Here is a 22,998-nt window from a genome sequence, read left to right as displayed (position 1 = left end):
TCACGCATGTTTTCCCAGGCTGAAAGATATTGGATCCCCTTCGTCTGACATCAGAAACTAAGCCATAGAGTCAATCATTTTTTTTTGTTTGTATTGTAGCAGTATCCTTGGGAGAAGGTAGAATGCTACTTAAGGCAAGGACTACATCTGCCTGTGACACAGTCTGACAGCTCAGTCATGCCTCTCTTCACATAATCCAGTGAAGTACGTCTCAAGTCATTCACTCCCACATGGACAATGATGGGGTTATACTGGTACTTATGGTTGAGTGACTTGATGGATCTTGGCACCTGACAAGCAGCTAACTGTAACCCACTCTTTATCTAGCCTCGTGGGGAGAACATCCGTGTGTCTCACACTGAAGTCACCTATGATACATTAGGTTTTTTGATCTTATGCCTTATGGGCTTATTTAGTGAGACACTGGTGTGTACGTCATGTGTTGTGGTTGTATTTTGCATTGTTATGTGTGTAAGTGGTTTCTGTTTGGGAGGCCTCGGATCTTTTGGTAAGTTACTATTGAGTACCTCTGCATATGTGGATTTGTGTGTCGTCTCCTTATTTAGGAGTAGGAAGTCACTGTGTGCTGATGATCAGTTTCATATTCAGTTTGTCCTTATGTGACAGTCTTGTCTCCAATTTCAAAGTGTAACTACATCTCTCACATAAAGTATTGGTTTCATGAGTAAGTGGTTGTCACTATACATGAGAACTGCTACACTGACTGACCGGAGAAATGATAGGAAACTGCCTGTCCATGATAGCAGGTTCTTACTGTATGTTTTATTAGAGAAGGGAACGTGTTATTTGACAGGACTGTGCTGGTTGCTCCAAGACTACAAGATAGACCTATACACTTTATGTAAGATAAGGTTGATCAATAAGCCAACGCTGCTCAATGCGCAACTGAGATGCTCCTATAGCAGCAGAAAAGATTGACAGGGTTTCTCACTGACAGCTGTTTAGGGAAAAACTGAGCTTCTAGGCTTTTGTGTCTATACAGGATATTACTAACAAGTACAGCACCATGCAAACACGAGGCTTAAATATGAGCAAAGAGAAACAAGTTTTAAGCTAACTACCAATCAGAAAAGCACACAATAAGCCTTCCACCAGCAATCCCCAACTCGGGCAGATTAGACCAACACACTTCTGCCACAAGGGTGCAGAAAAACATGTTCTTAGTGTAGAATAACTGGCTTGGAGCCCCAAGTGCGACAAGACCACACAAATGACCTAAACTGGCCCTACAAGACATATATAATGTAATACAGTGCAATTAACTACTTAAAACAGCAGCAGGCAGTACAGTTTTTTGAAACTGCTAAAGTCACAGTATATAAGATGAGTGCAAAAAAAAAAAAAAAAAAAACACAGAGCCGTTTTGTGTGCTTCCTAGCTCAGACAGACCAGGTAAACACCTACTGCCACTAGAAATATAATCCCAGTCCTTCTAATGTAAAAGTACAGAAAAGGAGTATCCAGAGTGAAATGCTACCACAAACTTAAAACATACAAAATGCTACCACGAACAAACATACACATACAGAAGTGTACTTTAAATAGCTTATAAAAGTGTGATTTAAATTCCAATAGCGCTCGGGAAGCTAACACTAAGTTCCAATGGATGGAGCCTAAGCCTTATGACAGAATCAAATTATGTCATCACATTTCAAACAAATGTTCATCTTTCTGGAACCACGGGAGTTATGACAGAAGTATAAATGGCAAGCTCTTCAGCACAAACTATTTTATAGTGGTAGTATTCTTTAGGTTCTAGGTCAAACTGCATTTCTGAAATCACAGTAAACACAAGCTATTACATTTGTAAACAACTTACAACATTACAGCAACCATTCAAGTTACACACATACTGTCAGCAGCATTTTATTTATCTAGCTGAGAGTTTTCATATTTGGCTAAGGAGTGCTGGCTGTGTTACTTGGTTGGTGAGATATTTAGAAAAATATGAAAATTCTATGTATACACATTGTCATTTAAAGAACTGTTAATATTGCAAAACAACAAAAAACCCAAAATAGGGCAAAAAACAATAATTACTGAAATAATAGCCACTGAGGATGACTCAAGCAAGACGGTGAATCAAAAAACTTTAATGACTTGGCACTTTCACCAGAACAATGCTGGCTTCTTCAGAGTCATTTTCACAATCAATTAAAACACATTTATAACAACTATCCCATGATAATGAGCTGACATCAGTAACACAACAACCAATCATAATCCTGTTCTACTGTTTAAATATGTCCTAATAGTACAATAGTCTAAATACTATACATAATAATAATACATAATACAACCAAACATACATAAAAAACATTAAATACTGTTGTAAAAAACAAACATAATTAATTAAACTTCTAAATAATTCATCTGCCTAAATCTGATTAGATTTAAAATTCAAAATAGGTTTCAAAGACACACAATCATTGAGACCAGGAAATTTCAAGGCATTTAACCTAAGTTGCCATTCAATTTCCAAAACTGCAACTTTGTTAACCAAATCCCCACCACTCTCAGTCATACAAACTCGATCCACAACAAAAAACAAAAACTTGTTAAAATTGGAGCATGTAGTGGTGTGCAAATAAAATGCATTGTGTACGTCTTTTTTCTTAATGGATCTAACATGTTCTGATATCCTATCCCTTAATCTTCGAATGGTCTTACCCACATAAAATGCCTCACATGCCATACAAGAAGCCACATACACTAAATTTCTAGTGTTACAATTACACTATCCAGGGCAAGCAATAGTGTATTTGTAATCAAAACACACAGGTAAGGCCCTTCACTAATAAACCTACACCACTTAAATGCCCCACATTTTCTCATATATTATTTTTTGTGTGGTCTAACTTCTTTTTCCAAAACTGACTTAAGGTTCTCACCCTTACTAAAAACAATCAAAGGTTCATCCCCTAAAATCACCTTGTTTTCATTACTCAAAAAGCACCTCCAAATGTTTTTCAAACTAGCACACAATTCAGGTACCCTGTTGTTGTACTTCAATAGAAAAAATGTTCCTGTTTTATTGTTACCTACTTTACCTAATGGGACATTAGTGTTCAAAATTGGCATATAGTGTGTACCCCTTTTCCTCATCACTTCTTTTCTGATTTTGAGCAGCAATTTGAGAGGGTAACCCCGTTCCCAAAACATTCCAATCAACTTAAAAATCTCTTTCCTAAAAGTTTCATCATTACTGACTAACCTAGATGTTCTAACCATTTGCCCCTTCACTATACCTCTTCTCTGATACCAGGGGTGACAACTCCCAAAGTGCAACAGGGAGTTAGAATAGGTCTCCTTCCTAAATATACTACTAGAAAAACCTTCATTGGTTTTGGTAATGGTTAGACCCAAAAAATTAATAACTTAATTATTCCACAAATATGTAAACTAAAGGAATTTTGTGGTGCCATTCAGGTAATCAACAAAAATCAACTGCCATTTTTTCATCACCTCTCCATAAAATCAAAAGATCATCTAAAAACCTATTATACAAAATAATATTGTCATTAAACCTAGAAGGAAAAACCTAAATCCTTTCCCAAGCCAACAAAACTAAGTTGGGGTTATGACAGAAGTATAAACAGCAAGCTCTTCAGCACAAACTATTTTATAGTGGTAGTATTCTTTAGGTTCTACGTCAAACTGAATTTTTGAAATCACAGTAAACACAAGCTATTACATTTGTAATATTTTGTAAACAACTTACAACATTACAGCAACCATTCAAGTTACACACATACTGTCAGTAGCGTTTTATTTATCTAGTTGAGAGCTTTCATATTTGGCTAAGGAGTGCTGTCTGTGTTACTTGGTTGTTGAGATATGTAGAAAAATATGAAAATTCTATGTATACACATTGTCATGAAAAGAACAGTTAATACTGCTTTACTTGCACTAGACAGAGGTCAAACATTAAAGGAGAACCACACTCACAGACTCAAACAACATGTTTATTTCATCATGGTTTGGTATTTCCTACAAATTCCACACCACTCTGTGACTATTTACGTGTATTTAAATATTTTTATATATAATTTCTGAGTCTGACCATGTGGGATCTGGCATCATGAAATAATTCTGATTGTTTAGTCTGTCCCATAATGCAGTGCTTGGCTGTAAAAAATTATGCCATGTATGCCTATTTCTTCCTGAAGCTCCGGTCACTGCACTGATTTTACATGCATACATTCCTGTCTTTCTCAGTTAGTTTTAGTAACATTTCATGCCATTCAGTGACTACTTAAAACACAAACAGTGCAAATGCCAAATAACAGACTTTCCAAGTGCTTTTTACTGCTGCTTCTTTTTAGAATGGCCAAACTGCAGTGTTTTGAGAAGCCTGAAGTGTCCTACTTTGACTCATCCCCCAACCCCCCTTCACACCTAATTTCCCTAGCTGTCAAAGTGCTAAGGTTAATTTGAGCTGTTACCACCTGTGATTGACAGCCCACAACAGGAGACTTGACATGTACTATTTCCTTGTTCTAGACTTTACTTTCTGTATGGAGAGGAAAAGGACAAGGCAGCTGTGACATCACAGCATGGGTGGGCTTTTAGGAAGCTCATGGACATGTCAGTTTGGGGAAGGAATTGGCCAAAAAACTGCCTGTATTCATAGGTGTTGTTGACATCAAAGAATTGGAGACTGCAGCAAACTATATCAGGGTGGAGCAAACACTTTTTGAAAGTGAAAGCACCACAGTACAGTAAGATACTGTTATAGTGGAGAAAAACAGCCAATTTAAAATGTTTTAGATGCTGTATTATTGTTGTTCATAGCAGGGACAGTAAATAGTGACAAAAGGGACAGAGAAGTTCAGCATGTAATAACAGAATCCAGTTGTTGTCTTTTAAGACAGTCGAGTTTGCCACTGTGTAAGCTTTAAGATGAAAACTTTTAAAACCTTGTATATAGCGTGGTCTTGGAATTACTGATGCAAATATGAGTAAGCAACATTTAACGCCTAGAGGCATCAGTAGGAGTTAACGGCAGATGCACCTGGACGCATCACTCAGATGTAATGAGCTAATAAAAGTACTCTGTAAACAGCCACTCAATTGTTCAGAATTTATGAAGGCACTATAAACAAGATAAGATGATTATTAAGCCCTCCACAGTCAGGGGAAACTACATGCAGAAACCTCAAGTATTTCCCCGACCTAAACAGACCAGGGCACCTCTCAGTGCACTAGATGGAAAATCCATTGACCTAATGATGTAAAAGCAACAGCTCGGTAAAGTGTAAAAATACACTGCTTTATCCAAACAGCTAGCTAGCCAAGGAATTCATAGCAAGTAAATTAGTACAACATACAATTGTTTGTGTCTTTCGGCTTTTCCTGGTTAGGGGTCACCACAGCTGAACTCCGGACCGCTAATGATTGGCAGTTGATTTTTATGTGCCGAGTTACCAGCCCTGACGCACAACCTTCAATGAAGGTACTCCCATTCACGCATGTCTCCATGCAGTAGACGCTCTAGCTGAGAGTCGAACCAGATAGTGTCTTACTGTGAAGCGACAATGCTACCGCAGCACCACCACCACTGCGGACAACATACAATGAGATGCAAAATTCACTTTTTCAATATTAAGCACAAGGAAAGGCAAATAAAGATATAAACAGCAGTGTAGAAAGGGAGGAGCTTATTAAGCTCAATTTACAGTATGGATGGACAGCTTAAAAACACCAGCTTTAAAAAGCACAGCAACAAAGGGGAGGGCAGGTGAAGAAAAACTAGCAGGGAATCACCAGCAGTAGTTTAGTTTATGCAAGTTTGAAATCTTTTTAGAAAAATACAAAGGCCCAGAAATACATTGGGTATTTAAGTATCAATCAAGAAGCATGAACATCAAGGAGTCTTCCTACCTTTCTACTGACAACAGAGCTGGCCATTGGTTTCTGCATCCCATCCACACAGATAGCCCAACTCATGACTTAGAATGCCTCTAAGCTCATGGCTGTCAGAGGTAGAGACAAGTCCCTAACCATGGTAGGTCTGCCTTGGCCTTAGTGAGCTGGCTAAGCATTGTGCATGGTAGTCTTGAGATTTACCATTAAATTGTTTTACACAATCAGCTTTTATGTGTGTCTTATGTATGCCTGGTTTATTTCCCAGTCTTAATTTCCACACAAACTTGATTCCTAAGATAAATTCCCATTCATTTCTGAAAAGATTTTGCTAATCTGAGAATGGATGCCATCCTAGGTTTTCTTTCTTTGGGTTTCTGAACATTCTGTTTGGATTTGGGATGTCAAAATATATGTTTGTAGTCCCAGAAGTGGGAATATGTACACGATCAATTTAAGGGAGGCCTATACGTCTCTTATACAAAAGACAAATAATCTTGCCAAGTGTAGACTTTTTTAAATATATCAACTGACAGAAAAGAAACACTTTTCTTATTTTTCTGTTTAACTGATCTATTTTTTGGGCCACCTGAACACACCAAAGCTACATAACCTGAACAGTTACTTTATACCTACTCTAACATGTCCAAGTAATTTTCACTATCATCTTCAAATTTTTGGTGAATAAGTAGTAATACTAATTCTCCTTCTATTCCCAGATATTACAGATTCATACATTGTTACTAGGCTAACTACACAGGGGCCTTTCTAAGCCTAACCAAGTTTTCCAGAAAGAATAAGGACATCCTGTATCCAAACAGGACTCTGAGGACCAGGCACTTATATAAGCTCCCTCTGTCCATAAGGGACACAGGTGCCTGGTCCACTGCAAGTTTCCTATTCACCATCCACTGGTCTAGCTTGTATTTAAATTGGGTAACAGATAAACTCAGCTTCACATGGATTGGAAGCCTGCTCCACAGGAGGACAGTCTCTGTGACACACAGTTATCTTCAGCATATTCTGTTTAAGTCACAGACAAAATTCAGGTCCTTATATGCCTGCCCACATACATACCGACTGGTGCAGTGTAATCTATGATTGATCTGATAAGGGCAGAGGACAGCAGGATAGTGACCTCTATGGAGCTAGATTCCATGTCCTTACTTATAGGTTGCACAACGTAAAAGGATTTCCTCACCACTGTGGCCACACGGAGGTTGAAGGTAAGGCTACTGTCTGTGTGCGTACCAGATCCTTGACCACGGTGTTAACTCTTAGGGGTATACTATCAACTTGGTAGGGATGGTTGACTTCCCAAAGGGGACAATTATGCATTTCTTAGCATTGAATTTAAGAGCTTGGAATCATTTGTTAGTCAGTGATGGGTCTTCTTGAAGATTGTGTCTGCAGGGAAGTTGATAACTTGCAATCCTCTGCAAACATAGTAAACCATAAACTTTCAGTGTTTGCTTCAACTTTGGACGAGTAGATGCCAAAAAACAGAGGGCTTATTACTGAGCCCTGGGGACTCAACTAGTGACTGACCACATAATGAAGGTGTCGTTTCCTATTTTGACCTACTTGGTCATATCAATAAGCCATTTGGCTATTCAGTGGGTGATAAAATAATTTATACCTAATTTTAGTGATCTTGTGTATAATGCCAAAGTGGGATATTATCAAAAGCCTTGTACAAGTCGAGGTAAGCTGTGTGTACACAGTCTTGCCTTCATCAACTGCTTTGTTAACCCTCTCAAAGAGATTTCCAAGATTTAATAAGCATGACCTTCCTTTAACAAAGCAAAACTGTGATGGGTCTAGCATTTGCAGGTTACACATGTCCCCATTTATCATGTACATGATGTTTCATTCCATGGCCTTACATACGAGACAGGTCAGACTTATGGGCCTGTAGTTATTTTGTCACTCTTACTTCAGTAATTTTATATCATATTAAACCTGCCCCATGTTGTAATGTTCTTGATGTTGATATTACACCTGCCCCATGCTTTAATGTTCTTGATGTTAATACACCTGCCCCATGTTGTAATTTTCTTGATGGTCATATTACACCTGCCCCATGTTGTAATTTTCTAGATAGTCATATTACACCTGCCCCGTGTAATTTTCTTGATGTTACTGCACCTACCCCATGTAATTTTCTTGATGCTGATATTACACCTGCCCCATGCTGTAATTTTATTGATGTTATTACACCTGCCCCATGTAGTAATTTTCTTGATATTACACCTGTCCCATGTTGTAATTTTCTTGATGTTATTACACCTGCCCCATGTTGTAATTTTCTTGATGTTGATATTAAACCTGCCCCATGTTGTACTTTTCTTGATGTTATTACACCTGCCCCATATTGCAATTTTCTTATTACACCTGCCTCATGTTGTAATTTCTTGATGTTGATATTACACCTGCCCCATGTTGTAATTTTCTTGATGTTGATATTACACCTGCCCCATGTAGTAATTTTCTTGATGTTATTACACCTGCCCCATGTTGTAATTTTCTTGATGTTGATATTAAACCTGCCCCATGTACTTTTCTTGATGTTATTACACCTGCCCCATATAGCAATTTTCTTATTACACCTGCCTCATGTTGTAATTTCTTGATGTTGATATTACACCTGCCCCATGTTGTAATTTTCTTGATGTTGATATTACACCTGCCCCATGTAGTAATTTTCTTGATGTTATTACACCTGCCCCATGTTGTAATTTTCTTGATGTTGATATTACACCTGCCCCATGTTGTAATTTTCTTGATGTTATTACACCTGCCCTATGTTGTCACTTTCTTGATGCTCATATTACACCTACCCCATGGAGTATTTTTCTTGACGTTGATATTACACCTGCCCCATGTTGTAATTTTCTTGACGTTGATATTACACCTGCCCCATGTTGTAATTTTCTTGACATTGATATTACACCTGCCCCATATTGTAATTTTCTTGATGGTTATATTACAGCTGCCCCATGTTGTAATTTTCTTGATGTTATTACACCTGCCCCATGTTGTAATTTTCTTGATGCATCAACTTTTCATGTGAAAAACTGCATTCATAAAACTATGAAGGTCAAATGTCATTCCATTATCAGAAAACTTTGTAAATGCCCATAGATGTAATTTCATTGTTGGACAAACTATACAATCATAAGGTAATAGAAGATGCTTCAAATGTTTTTATTAGTTCAGTTGCTGGCATGAGTGCTGGAACAATAGCCTTGTTGCATATTGTTATAGTTTCTGATTGCGATTTTTGATATGCTGTATTTTTATGTTACTTCAGCTACAACATTTTTATGATTTAATTTTGGATGATCCCATAACATTATCAGTGACTCATTTGCACCTTTTCCCTTGTCGTTTGAGTTTCACTTTTTCTACGCTACTTACATGTTGTTAGTTTTTTACATTTTGTAATGTACCTCGTGTCATTACAAACTCTTTCAATATACAAGCCCTTAGCCATACAGTTACTGTCACCCACATGCTATGTTAAAAATGGATGCCATTCTACATTCACAAGCTAAAAGGTCTGTAACTATTCTTAGGTCTGTCTTGCAAAATTGCAGTCTCCCCATTCCCCTCCATTTTGCAAACTATTTTCCAGGTGCCCCATTACCTTGTACTGCCACAATCAGCCTGCCATCTTTTGCTTTAAGTTCACCTTTCTCTAGTCATTCACATATCAAATCTTGATCAATCAATAGCTGCTAAAGTACTGCTCTGTCACTATAAGTGTAGGCATTCATACTTTAATTTCTTTTGTCCTCAAGTTTTATATTACTTTTTTCTTTTCACACATCCCCACTGACATTCTCTTCCTACACGATGAAGCTTTTGTTAAAAAAAAAAAAAAAAAAAAGAAACATTTTATCACATGCTACACCTGAAATTGGAGGCAGACAAAAGGCCTGGTTTAAATGACACTATTAATATGAAATGTTTTTTTTTAAAGAATAGGAGGTTAAAAATGTATACAAGTTTGCTGTAAATTTTATATTTTCTTAATAGGGTAGTGTGTTTGTTTCTTTACTTCAACTGTATATTAGAATTTATTAAGTAATTGTTTGCAGGGTGTGTTAATTGGAGGGGGTGGCTTGTGCTTTTTAAGAGATGTGTTCAGTTCTGTTTTGTGTTCTGAAGAAGTTCCTTTTGGGAGGAAGGCAATAATAAAGGGTGTTTTTTGCCAGTTACAGTGTTTGGATCCTGTTCTTTCTGACTAGCGGATTTATTTTTGGTTTGTTTGATACCGCTCCACCTTGTGGAAATCTTACAGTTTTTTGTGGTTGTGAATTTGGTTTCCTGCAATGGCTGGTGTGAACAAGGATCCTCTTTTGGATTTGTCGGTTTATCCTATACCCACTTCTAAAGGTGGTGATATGTTGGCAGTGTTAATGAGATCTGTGAACAGCAGAAGACTCTGGATGAACTGATAAGAGCCAAGGATATAAAAACATATAGAAATGTTTTCTTTCCTCCTCTGTCAGTTGAGAGGAAGACATTTGTGAAACTACTGTTACTGACCACAGAAGGGACACTGGTTCTAAACATGGCCCTAATGGCTGTTTTACGGACATTAAAAGTATGTTGAACAGTGACTATGATACGTTTGTTAGCAGAGACACTGGCCTGGGTTCGCTGACTAGGCTGTTAAGGACTCCTGATACTGAAAAGGAGATTAGAGCATTGTTGAATAGTTTGGAGAAGTTAAAGAAGTACTGGGTTTTTGTGGCTAAAACTAAATATTTTGAGAAGTTTATCTGCCTAAAAGTGGTCCTTAAGGGTCTAAAACTCGAAGTGTCCTAATAGAGTGACGCCTTCTGAACAGTTCTTCGAGGAAGTTGTGTCCTTTTTTAATAAAGCTGGTCTAGAATTACTGCAGTTGTTAGTCAGCAGGAACAAATTACGGATTGGAAAAGTGTGAGGAGATGATCAGGGCAGAGGATTTTTTTTTTACAAAAGTTGTTGGCTAGCTTACCAGCTTCAAAGAATGACTATTCGGAGATGTTGGCAAATATTGAGGATTTTGAGAAAGGCTTGATCCATAGGAAAGTGAAAAAATTGCAGAGGGATGTAGCAGCTTATGGGGTGAACAGTGCATATTCTCACTTTTCGGAAGTGAAAAGTGCACAGAGGCCCTTTAATTTTCTCCAGAGAGACAGTGGTTACCACGGCAACTACAGAACAATTAAAATCAGCCGGGAGGAATGAAACTTGCGATGTACAGCCCTGAACCCTGTGGTTTGTACATGGAGGATGACGGCCCTTCGAAATTTAATTCATCCTTTGAAGATACAGGGGAAGTAGCTGATGACATCAGAGCAGTGCCCGGAGAGGACAATATCAATGAGAATTCAGCTTCCCCTTTAGAGAACGGGATGGTGAGCGACTCCATTCGGAAGAAGGATGTCGAAGTTGCATCCAGAAAAGCTTCAGGGAGGCCGAGAAAGAAGTAGAGGGTACTGAATGCCATGTTTCTGTAGGAAGTAACTGCAGAACTGTTCAATTTATCTGAATACCAGTTCAATGCAGGACAACTTTCCGTTTTATCATTGGGGTTGAATTTTATCCTGACTAAAAGGGTGGATTTGAGTGGGACATTGATTTAAAAATGTTTAGTCATAAATTGAATCTTTCTTATGCATTTTCTGATGTTGCTGTTAAAACAGTGCTTTTTGTAAGCCAAGTTCTTATAATCCTGCTCTAGTGAATACTTTGAAAGTTTTTGAAAATTGTTGTGAGGAGGATATTAGGAATTTAATGTGTACTAAGGTTAACAGACCTTTCGTCAACCATTCTTTGGAACACCACCACCAAAGGAATGAAGAACGAGGTCGGACCCAAAATGGAATTTATTGTGAACACCACGAACATAAAAAACAAACAGCAGCTCAACACAGCAGCTCAACAGAGTCAATTAACCTAGGTTTCATCCTATGTGGACTTCTTCAGAATAAAAAAGTTAACCATGAAGTTCACTTAAATAAGGCTAAACATCAACCCCACCCATGTCATTAACCAATCAATCATCTAATCTAACAACAGTAAAAATGAAAATGAGTTAAAAAGACAAACACAATCATATAAATTATATGTATAAATGTGTAAAAATTAAAATATATGTAGTATTAGCAATAAATACTACTTATACATACATATAACTTGAACCAAAAATGATAAAACTACATTCCGTATACAATCAAATACATCAAAAAATTAGCCCAAAATATGTTTGAGCTTGAGAACAGGCTTGATTGTGCAACAATCATTTAGCCCTGGATGACAATGTGCATCCAATCTAAGTTGCCATCTAAGCTCACATAAATCTAAGTGCACCTCTAAAGTTCTACTCTGTGAATCATACCTGATTTGTTGCAGTATACAAAATTTAAAAGAATGGTCTAAACAAGTAGAAATGTGCCTGGCTAATGCATTGGTTAATTTTAGATGTTTTATGTCTAATAAGTGCTCTCTAACCCTTTCTCTAAAATACCGGCAAGTTTTTCCCACATAAAAAGCAGGGCATACTTGACACTTGGCCAAATAGACAACATTCTTGGTATAACAATCCAAGTGTCCTGTGATATGAATATGATGTTGATTAAAAGTTAGAATGCTGCCTGATGTCAGTATATGTTCACAAATGCTACATCTCCCACATTTAAAATTGCCAAATACCCTGCTATTACATTGACTTGGGGATGGAGAACATCTTTCAAAAATATCTTTTAAGGATGCATCCTTCCTATATATAAACTTGGGTAACAAGGCCATTTTTGCTACTATATTTTTATCCATTTGCAAAATACCCCAATTCTTGTTAACCATACCTGTTATATATTCAGAATCAAAATTGTAAGTTAAAATATAATACATTGGATGTTCATCTAGTCTTCCTAGATTTCCTAAATTAACAGATGTAATACTAGACTCGTCACCTTTAAGAATGGGAATGTAAAAACCAGTATCCCTTTTATATTTGACCTCCTTGAACAATTCTGAACATAATTCCGTTGGATATCCTCTGTTTAAAAACAAAGTAATCATAAAATTCAATTCTTTTACGAAATCCTCCTCCTCGCTAACCATCCTGGCAGCTCTCACCATTTGGCCCTTTACTATGGCAATACTCCTCCTCGCTGACCATCCTGGCAGCTCTCACCATTTGGCCCTTTAATATGGCTCTTTTCCTCGCTGACCATCCTGGCAGCTCTCACCATTTGGCCCTTTACTATGGCAATCCTCCTCCTCGCTGACCATCCTGGCAGCTCTCACCATTTGGCCCTTTACTATGGCAATCCTCCTCCTCGCTGACCATCCTGGCAGCTCTCACCATTTGGCCCTTTACTATGGCAATCCTCCTCCTCGTTGACCATCCTGGCAGCTCTCACCATTTGGCCCTTTACTATGGCAATCCTCCTCCTCGCTGACCATCCTGGCAGCTCTCACCATTTGGCCCTTTGCTATGGCTCTTTTCCTTGCTGACCATCCTGGCAGCTCTCACCATTTGGCCCTTTGCTATGGCTCTTTTTTGGTGCCTTGGATGCCAGCTCCTATATTGGAGGTATGAAGGATTTTCTGTATATGTTAGATTTTATCATTTGTAATGTCTTATCAAAGGTTAATCTGACATCCAAGTATGTGATATTATTCATATCAAAATCATAGGTAAATCTTAGGAACCAAACTGAATTATTAATATATACTAAAAAAGCATCTAAGACAACTCGCTCACCTTCCCATATAATAAATATGTTGTCAAGGTAACGCGTGTATAATTTGATGTACTGTCTGAATTCACTGGTAAAAACATAATTTTGCTCCCAATATGCCATGACATAATTGGCATAAATTGGGGCACAAGCGGCACCCATAGCCACACCAGTGTGTTGCTTAAATAGGTGCCCTTCAAAAAATATAAAATTATTTTTCAAAACTGCTTCCATAAGTTTGACAAAAACATTATTCTTATCTTGTTCGAAATTGCCTGTCATCAGCAATTGTTCCTCTAACCATGTGAGACCAATATCGTGGGGAATAACTGAGAACAAATTACACACATCTATGGTAAGAAAGCTCAATTGACTATTACACTTAAATTTTTTAACCCTTTCCAAAAAATCCCAAGAGTCCTTTGTTATGTATGGGAAGGCATTTAATCCTCGTTTCATATGATGATCTAAAAACTGACTTATGAAACAAGTTTTGCCATCTACAACAGGTCTGAATTTAACGTTATCCAACCCTTTATGTATCTTGGGCATTCCAAAAAGTCCACAAATTACTGGGTATGGGTTACACATAAATTCATACTCAACTTCATTTAATTCCCCTTGAAACAACATGTCTTCTAACATGAGGTCCAATTTTTTAAAAGCAATATTGATTTCATTAATACTGGTTTCTACGTAATTGTCATTCATAAGCATAGTCATCATAATATTACTGTAATCATTGTTATCAACTATGACAACTCTATTGCCTTTATCAGGCTTCATTATATGTATATTGTCAACCTTTTTTAAATTATTCAGCAATGTGCACTCAAACTCTGTTAAATTCAGACATGGTTGTCTTATAGTTTTCTTATAGTAATCCCTAATGTCAAGTTCACACACTTTTTCAAAAGTAGCTATAACAGGGTTGAGGGGAGGATTAAAAATACTTGGTTTTGTTATAAACCCTTGTCTGTTAACCACACTAACCCCATCAAAGAACACTCTCAAATTCATTTTCCGTACAAATAATTTTAAATCAATTAAGGCATCAACCAATGTGCCCCTGCTACACGGAACAAAGGTAAAACCCTTGGAAAATAAATTGACATGTTCAGTATGGAAACTATAATTGGAATAATTAAATAGCTTAAAGTCACCGGTAGCATTTTCCATAATAATAGGGTTACTTAAAAACCCGTTATGTTCCCCTTGTGGTGACTTACTTCCTAATTCATCACCCTCTAGGGACATTCCATTTAGTGTAATATTCTCAGCACCCTCCTGTAAAAGCAACGAACCATCATATATATTTTCATCTTCCCTTTTCTCAATACTGACGGTTCGCACATGTTCATTATATGTGTCATTAAATATCGCTTCCATCCCATCCTTACTGACCAACACTTCGGAATAATCAAGAACACTTGCACTGCTGGGAGAAAAACTTTCCACAACACTATAACAGTTGTGTGGTTCTATGCCTTCGCTTACAACCACATCACCAGTAACTCCCTTAACAGAATAGACACTTAAATTTAATAAATCATCATGTACATTAATAGAATTGGTAGTCACCTCTGTAAGGCTACTGTTTAAAGTCAATAAATCCGGCGCATTAATGTATGCATTATCAAAATCTTGCGCCGTCACCTTACATGCTTCAGAGGATTTTACATTAAAGTTCGCATCATTCAGATGATTAAAACATTCATTACTTACGACTAATGTCCTTTGGACGACAAAGTCTTCGGCAATAAAGTTACTAATCTCAGAATTCACACCAAATTCCGTGTAAGCTGATTCATGAACTGAAATAACATCATTCCTCACCTCCTCGTTTTCCAACCACCATTCCGGTGATTGCTGGCAGTGTACCCCGCTTTTGGTCAGGCACCCATCCCATGAAAATCTTTTTTCCTCGTGGGATACCTCTCTGTTTCGTATCCTTTCGGAACGCCTTACCCCTTCTCCTAAAGGGCTCCCACCGTCAAACCTCACGTTTTTATCGCCACTACGTTTCTCTGACGTCATCTCCGCTTCATCGGATGTTTGATTGGTGGAAGACCTATTACTATGGTTACGTTGGTTACCCTTCGACTGTAGGTAAACAGTGTTCAATTCGTAAATTCTAATATCCCGTTGTATTTTTTGTATCTTTTTATTGAACATAGAACCACAACTACATTCAACATAGTCAATAATGTTGGTATAATTAGTGTAATACTGTTCAAAAAGTAAGTCCTTAGTAATATTGTCGTTGATACGCTCAAGATCAGATAAATAAATGTTGATTTTGTTATTATTGAATTTAACCATAATGTCCATAATGGCCAAACCAGTCTTATTAAAAAGCGTGTGTAATTCATTGATCATTTCCATATCACCATTAATACCATTAGGGTACCTCCACACACGCAAACCTTTTGGTACCAGTCCTAGCTCGATATTCCTAACCAGATAACTATTTTCTGAGTTCTCCGCAGTTTGAATAACTTAAATTCAAACTGCTTAAGCTGCTCAGTCAAAGACTGGTTAGCCTTGTTACTCTCCAACATTATAGTTTTTTTCTGCATTAAAAATGAAGGTATTATTTTTCCAACAATCACTACTGACCCGTGTTGGTTTCCCCTCAACTCCAGGGGGTCTCTCATGATTAATTACTTTACATTGTTCACACTGTTACCACCATTACTCCCAGTCTGTGTATTAATATTGGGTGTAGGTTGAGTGAGAGGCACTCCCAAACTACCGTAGTTGCCAAATTCCTGCAAGTTAAGCCCAGAACCTTGCTTCTCAACTAAGGATTGAATTTGATCGGAATGCTCCCTTAATTATTCTTTAATCTGCGCCAATAATTCCATAATATCTGCCGATATACCACCGCTCTCCATAACGAACAAACAAATTACCAAAGAACCAAGATGAACCTCAACACCAAAGGAATGAAGAACGAGGTCGGACCCAAAATGGAATTTATTGCGAACACCACAAACATAAAAAACAAACAGCAGCTCAACAGAGTCGATTAACCTAGGTTTCGTCCTATGTGGACTTCTTCAGAATAAAAAAGTTAACCATGAAGTTCACTTAAATAAGGTAAAACATCAACCCCACCCATGTCATTAACCAATCAATTATCTAATCTAACAGTAAAAATGAAAATTAGTTAAAAAGACAAACACAATCATATAAATTATATGTATAAATGTGTAGAAATTAAAATATATGTAGTATTAGCAATAAATACTACTTATACATACATATAACTTGAACCAAAAATGATAAACTACATTCCGTATACAATCAAATACATCAAAAAATTAGCCCAAAATATGTTTGAGCTGTTAAAACAGTGCTTTTTGTAAGCCAAGTTCTTATAATCCTGCTCTAGTGAATACTTTGAAAGTTTTTGAAAATTGTTGTCAGGAGGATATTAGGAATTTAATGTGTACTAAGGTTAACAGACCTTTTGTCAACCATTCTTTGGAACGACGAAGTACATCAGATGAACTAAAAAGACTTACCCATTTAAGATTTATTAAAGCTGACAAGGGAGGGGGGCTTGTCATCATGGAGCAAGACAAGTATGTCCAGGTCACTGAAAAAATGTTGGAAAATACTAGCGAATATTCAATTGTGAACACTCTGTTTTTGTTATAGGAAAATATGGGCTGAATTGTATGAGTTGCTAATGACTGGTTTCATTTTGTCTGATATGTTTGATTTCATGATGGTAGAAGAGCCTTTGTTGGGGGGTCTTTTTCGGGATCCCCAAGATTCATAGATTGTTTAAACCCCCCTTTCCGACCTGTAGTTTCTTCACCCAACTCTGTAACTGAAGGTAATTCTTTAGTATTGGATTTTTTCTTAAACCCTATAGTACAAAAAATGGATTCTTATATTAGGGATCCATGGGATTTTTTGAAGTTTCATGGTTGAATTTGATTTGGAAGGAATGTCATGTTCACAGTTGATATTTGTTCCTTGTTTACTTGTATACCTCATGATTTTAGAGTCAAGTCTGTGAGGTTGTTTCTAACTTTACTTCCCTTTCTGAAAATGACATATGTTTGCAGTACACGGTTGGAGCTTCTTTTGCATAACAACTATTTTTTATTTAATAAGAAGGTTTATAAACAACAAAAAGGTGTAGCTATGGGCTCTGCTGTGGCTCTGGCCTATGCTAATTTAGTCCTTGGATGGTGGGAACAGGAAATGTTGAAGCATGTTATGGCCAGATTTAAGTTTTATGTTAGATTTGTTGATTATTTATTTTTTGTTATTGAAGGTACAGGAAAAAGAAGTGTCGTACAATCTAATTTTTAGTTTAAATGAATAGTCAGGATTTTTGCATTTCACCAAGGGAGGGCACAGGGTCTGAAGTACATTTTTTAGATGTTTCTGTAAAATGGGAACCCTTTACTTGTAATTGTAATTTCATCAGTAGGATTTATAGAAAAGACACTTTTCTTAATAGTTACATACATTATGCTAGTAAGCATCCTGTCTATATGAAGACCAACATTCCTAAGGGGCAGTTGATACGGGCCTCTAGGATGACATCAGATGGCAAGGTATTTGAGGATGAGGTCAGACCAATTGTTAATGTGTTTGCTGAAAGAGGTTACAAGCACCATCTGTTAGAGAGGTTGGTTAAAGAAATAAAAGGGCAGAAGCCAAACTGATATCCTTCCTATATTAAAGTCAGGACTGGTTGTGAGGGATACTAACAATGTGTCATTGTCTGAAAATGGGAAGAAACGCTAGTTTTTGTTGTTTGTACATGACAGTGGATTGACAAAGCATTGTGCCTATCATTAACAAGAACTGGAACATAATTAAAGGCAATTCTGATTTTATTAGAAAAGTGGGGGATAGACTGAGATTTGTTTTTAAAAATACTTTTAATTTAAAGAGATGTCTACAAAGGGGCAGGTATAATGTGGTTGAAACTGTTCCAAGTGGAAGGTCTAGGGGAATGCACAAATATGGTTCTTGTGTTGTTTGTAGATATATTCTTGAAGGCCATTTTATAGAATTACCCCATTTAGATAGGACGTTGCCTGTGTTGGGCAGGTACAGTTGTAAGACACAAGGAGTTGTTTATAGAGCAGTATATTCTTGGTGTAAAGACTTTTATATTGGTATAGCGGTGGTGGTGCTGCAGTAGCATTGTCTCCTCACAGTTCCGTTGCCCATTCGATTCTCAGTTACAGCGTCTTCTGTGACGATATGCGTGAACGGGCATTCCTTCATCGAAGGTTTGCGTTAGGCCCGGCAAGCCAGCACGTAAAACTCTACTGCCAATCATTAGCGGACTGGAGTTCCACTGTGGCGACCCCTAACCGGGAAAAGCCGAAAGACACACACACACATACATATGACAACCAGCTGCTTACATCAAAGGCTTAACAAGCATTTACAAGCTATTAGAGTAAAAAATGGGGCCGATGCTTTGTTTAGACATTCTGCTGTTTGTCCACATTTTAGGAAATTTTTATTTTCCATCTTAGAACATGTGTCCAAAAACCTGAGAGGTGGGTGTTACAAACATCAGGTTGAACAAAAGGAAACTGCTTGGCAACTGAAAGTGAGAGCAGACAAAAAGCCTGGTTTAAATGAACCTATCAATATGAAGTGTTTTTTTTTTAAAGAATAGGAGGTTAAAGATGTATAAAAGTTTGCTGTGAATTTTATATTTCCTTAACAGGGTAGTGTGTTTGTTTCTTTACTTCAGCTGTATATATCAGTATAATACTATTTATTAATTTATTAAGCAATTGTTTGCAGGGTGTGTTAATTGGAGGGGGTAAGAGATGTGTTCAGTTCTGTTTTAATTGTGTTCTGAAGAAGTTCCTGTTGGGAGGAAAGCAATATTAAAAGGTGTTTTTCGCTAATTATGGTGTTTGGATCCTGTTCTTCTTGACTAGTGGATTTATTTTTGGTTTTAATCTACCCAACATGTTTTGGGCTAGTCAATCACTCCAAAACTGTAAGTTAGGACAGGAAGAACAAATTGGTTTATAGCTTGAATTTTGTTTCTAGATGTCAATGCTGTTTCAGAATTAGTAAGAAATATTTTAGAAGACTAAGTTTTATTCACATTTGTTCATGTTTTATTGTTGATCCTTCATCAGTTCCCAATTATTTGTACACCCCCTCTATCATTATTTCCTCAAACTGATGTTTTCTTGGTGCTGCAGTTTTTCTCCTTTAAAGGAAGCTTTTGCAAATGTATCACGACCAAATAACATTCTTATATCATCTGAAAAACTTTTGACAACTTGCAATTATGCTTTCAGTTCCTCATCTGATGAGCTATACAGGTTTAAATCATCAACAAAGGGAAGATGAGAAGTCATTACACTTTCTTGTTTTCCAGGAGCCAAATTATAGCCATGGCCTAAGCTGTTAAGTAGACAGCTTAATGGGTTAAGGGCAATGCAGAACAGCAGCGGTGATAGTCACCCTGGAATATCCCCCTTTGAATTTTTATCCATGGAATAATAATTTGTCCTTTATCATGGCTCAATTACAACGTGATCTCCCACTGTTTCATGGTCACTGTAAATGTAGTCGATCAGTGTAGGGTGAATCTTATATATTTTTAAGCACTGTTTTATCCATGACTGTGGGATACTATCAAATGCTTTTTTGTAGCCAATCCATGCTACACTTAAATTCTTCCCCTTTTTACAGTTCTCCACTATGTCTTTAACAATAAATGATCCTTTGTTCCATCAGACTTTCTTTTACTGCCATAATTGAGCTTTCTTCTAAATTACTATAAACTGTGTCAGCATCAATTCCAGTCTATAGTTCATACATTGTTAGAAGGCAAGTTACTAGCTTTTCTCATGGACTTTCAGGTAAACCTTCTGTGTAAAACTCATGCCACATGCGGTACAGTTACAGCATTTACTTTATGGATTTTATTGTGGGCTACGAGTCTGTCCTTCCGTGTAAATGTTTTGCTACAAATTGAACATTTATATGGCTTTTCTCCACTGTGGATTCTCTCATGGATAATAAGTTTGTCCTTTCGTGCAAAATGCTCGTCACAAGATGCACATTTATATGGCTTCTCTCCAGTGTGTCTTCTCTCATGGACTGTGAGTTGGTCCTTCCATCTAAAAGACTTGCTACATGTGGTACAGGTATAAGAATTAATGTGTGTTTTTTCATGGACTTTTATGGTCCATTTCTGTGTAAAACTCTTGTCACACGTATCACATGTATGTGGTCTATCCCCACCATGAATTCTTGCATGATCTCTGAGCTGACACTTCCATACAAAACTCTTACCACATGTGTCTCTCTGAATTATTTCATGATTTTTAAATCTGGTTATTCTGGGAAAACTCTTGCCATATTGGATACATATAAGGGATTTGTTCCCACTCTGAATTCCCTCATGTTTTCTGAGATTACTCTTCCGTGCAAAACCCTTACCACATGTGGCACACTTATAAAATTTGTCCTCTCTATGGATTCTTTCATGGTTTGTAAGGCTGCCTTTACTGGAAAAACTCTTGCCACATGGGATACATTTATAGAGATTCACTGTTTTCTGGATATTCTCTTGTAATGTCACGTTATTCTTCTGTAAAAAACTCATCTCACATGCAACATGGTTATACGGCCTCTCACCAGTTTGAATAGTTACAGATTTATCCTTTTTTATGAAGCTTTTGGCCAATGGATCATATTTATATGATTCCTCTCCTGTGAAGAAATCTTGGTGCGTTACTTGTATATCCTTATCTTTATCACCTTTAATAATTCTAAATTTCCTGAAAACATTCAGACAGTGAGAGGAAATAAACCCATTCTTATTTGTCTGAGTGATTTTAACATCTGTTCTTACAGTAAACGGAAATGTACCACTCTGTTTACAGTTACTGTAGCTGCATAATTCTTTTACTTCATGCCTTTGCAGAGGGCTTTTTATCTCATTCTTCTGGGTAAAACTCATGTCAGACTCCATGTATTTACTCTGATGGTTTCTGTGGAGAACATCCTCATGTCCTGCTATGGCCATGCTATCAGTGAAGCTTTTGGTGTCTTCAGAATTCATGTGATCTTCTGACAATGACCTCTGACGACCTTCACAGTCTGCCCACCTATGGACTTAAAGAGATATGCAATTAATTTCATTTTGCAAATCAATAATATGCTCAAATTTCCACATTCTTCTGGCATAAAACTTCATTCCACTAACTTTATAAAAAAATAAAAAAAATAAAAAAAAACAATGGACATCCATGTGCAATATGTCATTAGTGCAACCATTAGTGTGTATTTGTATAAGACTTGTGTGTAGTACGGCACTATTTATTGAATTGCTACATGTACACAGAATCAACAATGCACTAGTAGTCATCTTTACAAGTAATGCAGTAACTACTTTTAACATTTTAAAAACACACTGCTTCCACTCACATAAAATATCTGTTTATGTGTCAGATTCCTGGAACTGCATCCAGCATGTACTTATTTCTTCTACTTTTCAGCATTTTTCTGATAGCTGCCAGTTTAACGCTTTTTTGCTAATAGCACCATTCTCATCTCAGACTCATACCTACAGCACAAGTTCTGTAATAGCAAGTGTTCCTGCTATGCCTACAGCCCATATGAGCTCACCTACAAACACACAGCTAGCTCGCACCTCAAGATCACTGTGCATGGGGCGTGGCCAAGGATGAACACAGGATAGCAGCAGATTTCTTCAGCTCCACCAACATAACTACATTAACAGGAAATTATTACTTCAAAATTCAACTAATGGAATAATTTTCTTTCTAAAAACGTTTGGAATATCATTACCTTGAATAATATCCAAAAAAGAAAGAAAATTTAACTAATTTTCCTGTCAGAAATCTTTTTGGAATTTTCTCTCTCATCACCTCTGTTCAGAATGAGTTCCAGCAAGGCTAACAGTCAGGATTCCAGCATTAAGAAAGAGCTTCAGACATTATTATCAACTATACAACAACTAACAACTAAAATGGACAGACTGGATGTTAAAATTGATAATTTTATAGAGAAAACCACAAAACAAATGGATGTGCTACACCAAGATCTACAACATCAGAAAGCTCAGATAACAGGTAAAGAAGAGACACTTAATGATATGGACAACAGAATTAAGGAAGAAGAAATAAACAATGAATTCTTATTGAAACAAAACACGCACCTTCAATCCAAACTAGATGACTTGGAAAACAGATCCAGACGTAACAATATAAGGATTTTTGGACTGCCAGAAAATATAGAAGGTAATAACATTACATCTTTTTTAAATACTTAATTACTTGAAATTAATGCTTTGTTAGAGTTAAGGGAATGTTTATGGCAGTTGAGA

The 22,998-nt window shown here is 37.0% G+C and overlaps 1 protein-coding gene and 1 long non-coding RNA gene across 4 annotated transcripts in view; both read right to left on the bottom strand.

Annotated features, from left to right (window-relative positions):
- Positions 1 to 8,903: 8,903 nt before the first annotated feature.
- LOC122808446 lies at positions 8,904 to 18,898 on the bottom strand. The gene is made up of 2 exons (XR_006365798.1): positions 17,101 to 18,898; positions 8,904 to 11,698 (listed from the first exon to the last, which is right to left on the bottom strand). It is a non-coding gene; the product is annotated as an uncharacterized LOC122808446 (long non-coding RNA).
- Positions 18,899 to 20,337: 1,439 nt separating this feature from the next.
- The window catches only part of LOC122808426 (zinc finger protein 585B-like), a 281,651-nt gene continuing 278,990 nt past the window's right edge, over positions 20,338 to 22,998 (bottom strand). Inside the window, exon 4 of one of the 3 annotated variants that reach the window (XM_044079388.1) lies at positions 20,338 to 21,764. In XM_044079388.1, the coding sequence (XP_043935323.1) occupies positions 20,524 to 21,764 (1,241 nt within the window). In that variant the 3' untranslated portion in view covers positions 20,338 to 20,523. The remainder of the gene's footprint in view (positions 21,765 to 22,998) is intronic. The other 2 variants (XM_044079401.1, XM_044079394.1) reach the window with 2 other exon arrangements.

Source organism: Protopterus annectens, chromosome 1.part1, assembly GCF_019279795.1.
Source record: "Protopterus annectens isolate FY-2018-M chromosome 1.part1, PAN1.0, whole genome shotgun sequence".
Taxonomy (NCBI): domain Eukaryota; kingdom Metazoa; phylum Chordata; order Ceratodontiformes; family Protopteridae; genus Protopterus; species Protopterus annectens.
The sequence above is the reverse complement of the archived record's forward strand: the minus strand, read 5'-3'. Positions and strand labels throughout refer to the sequence as shown.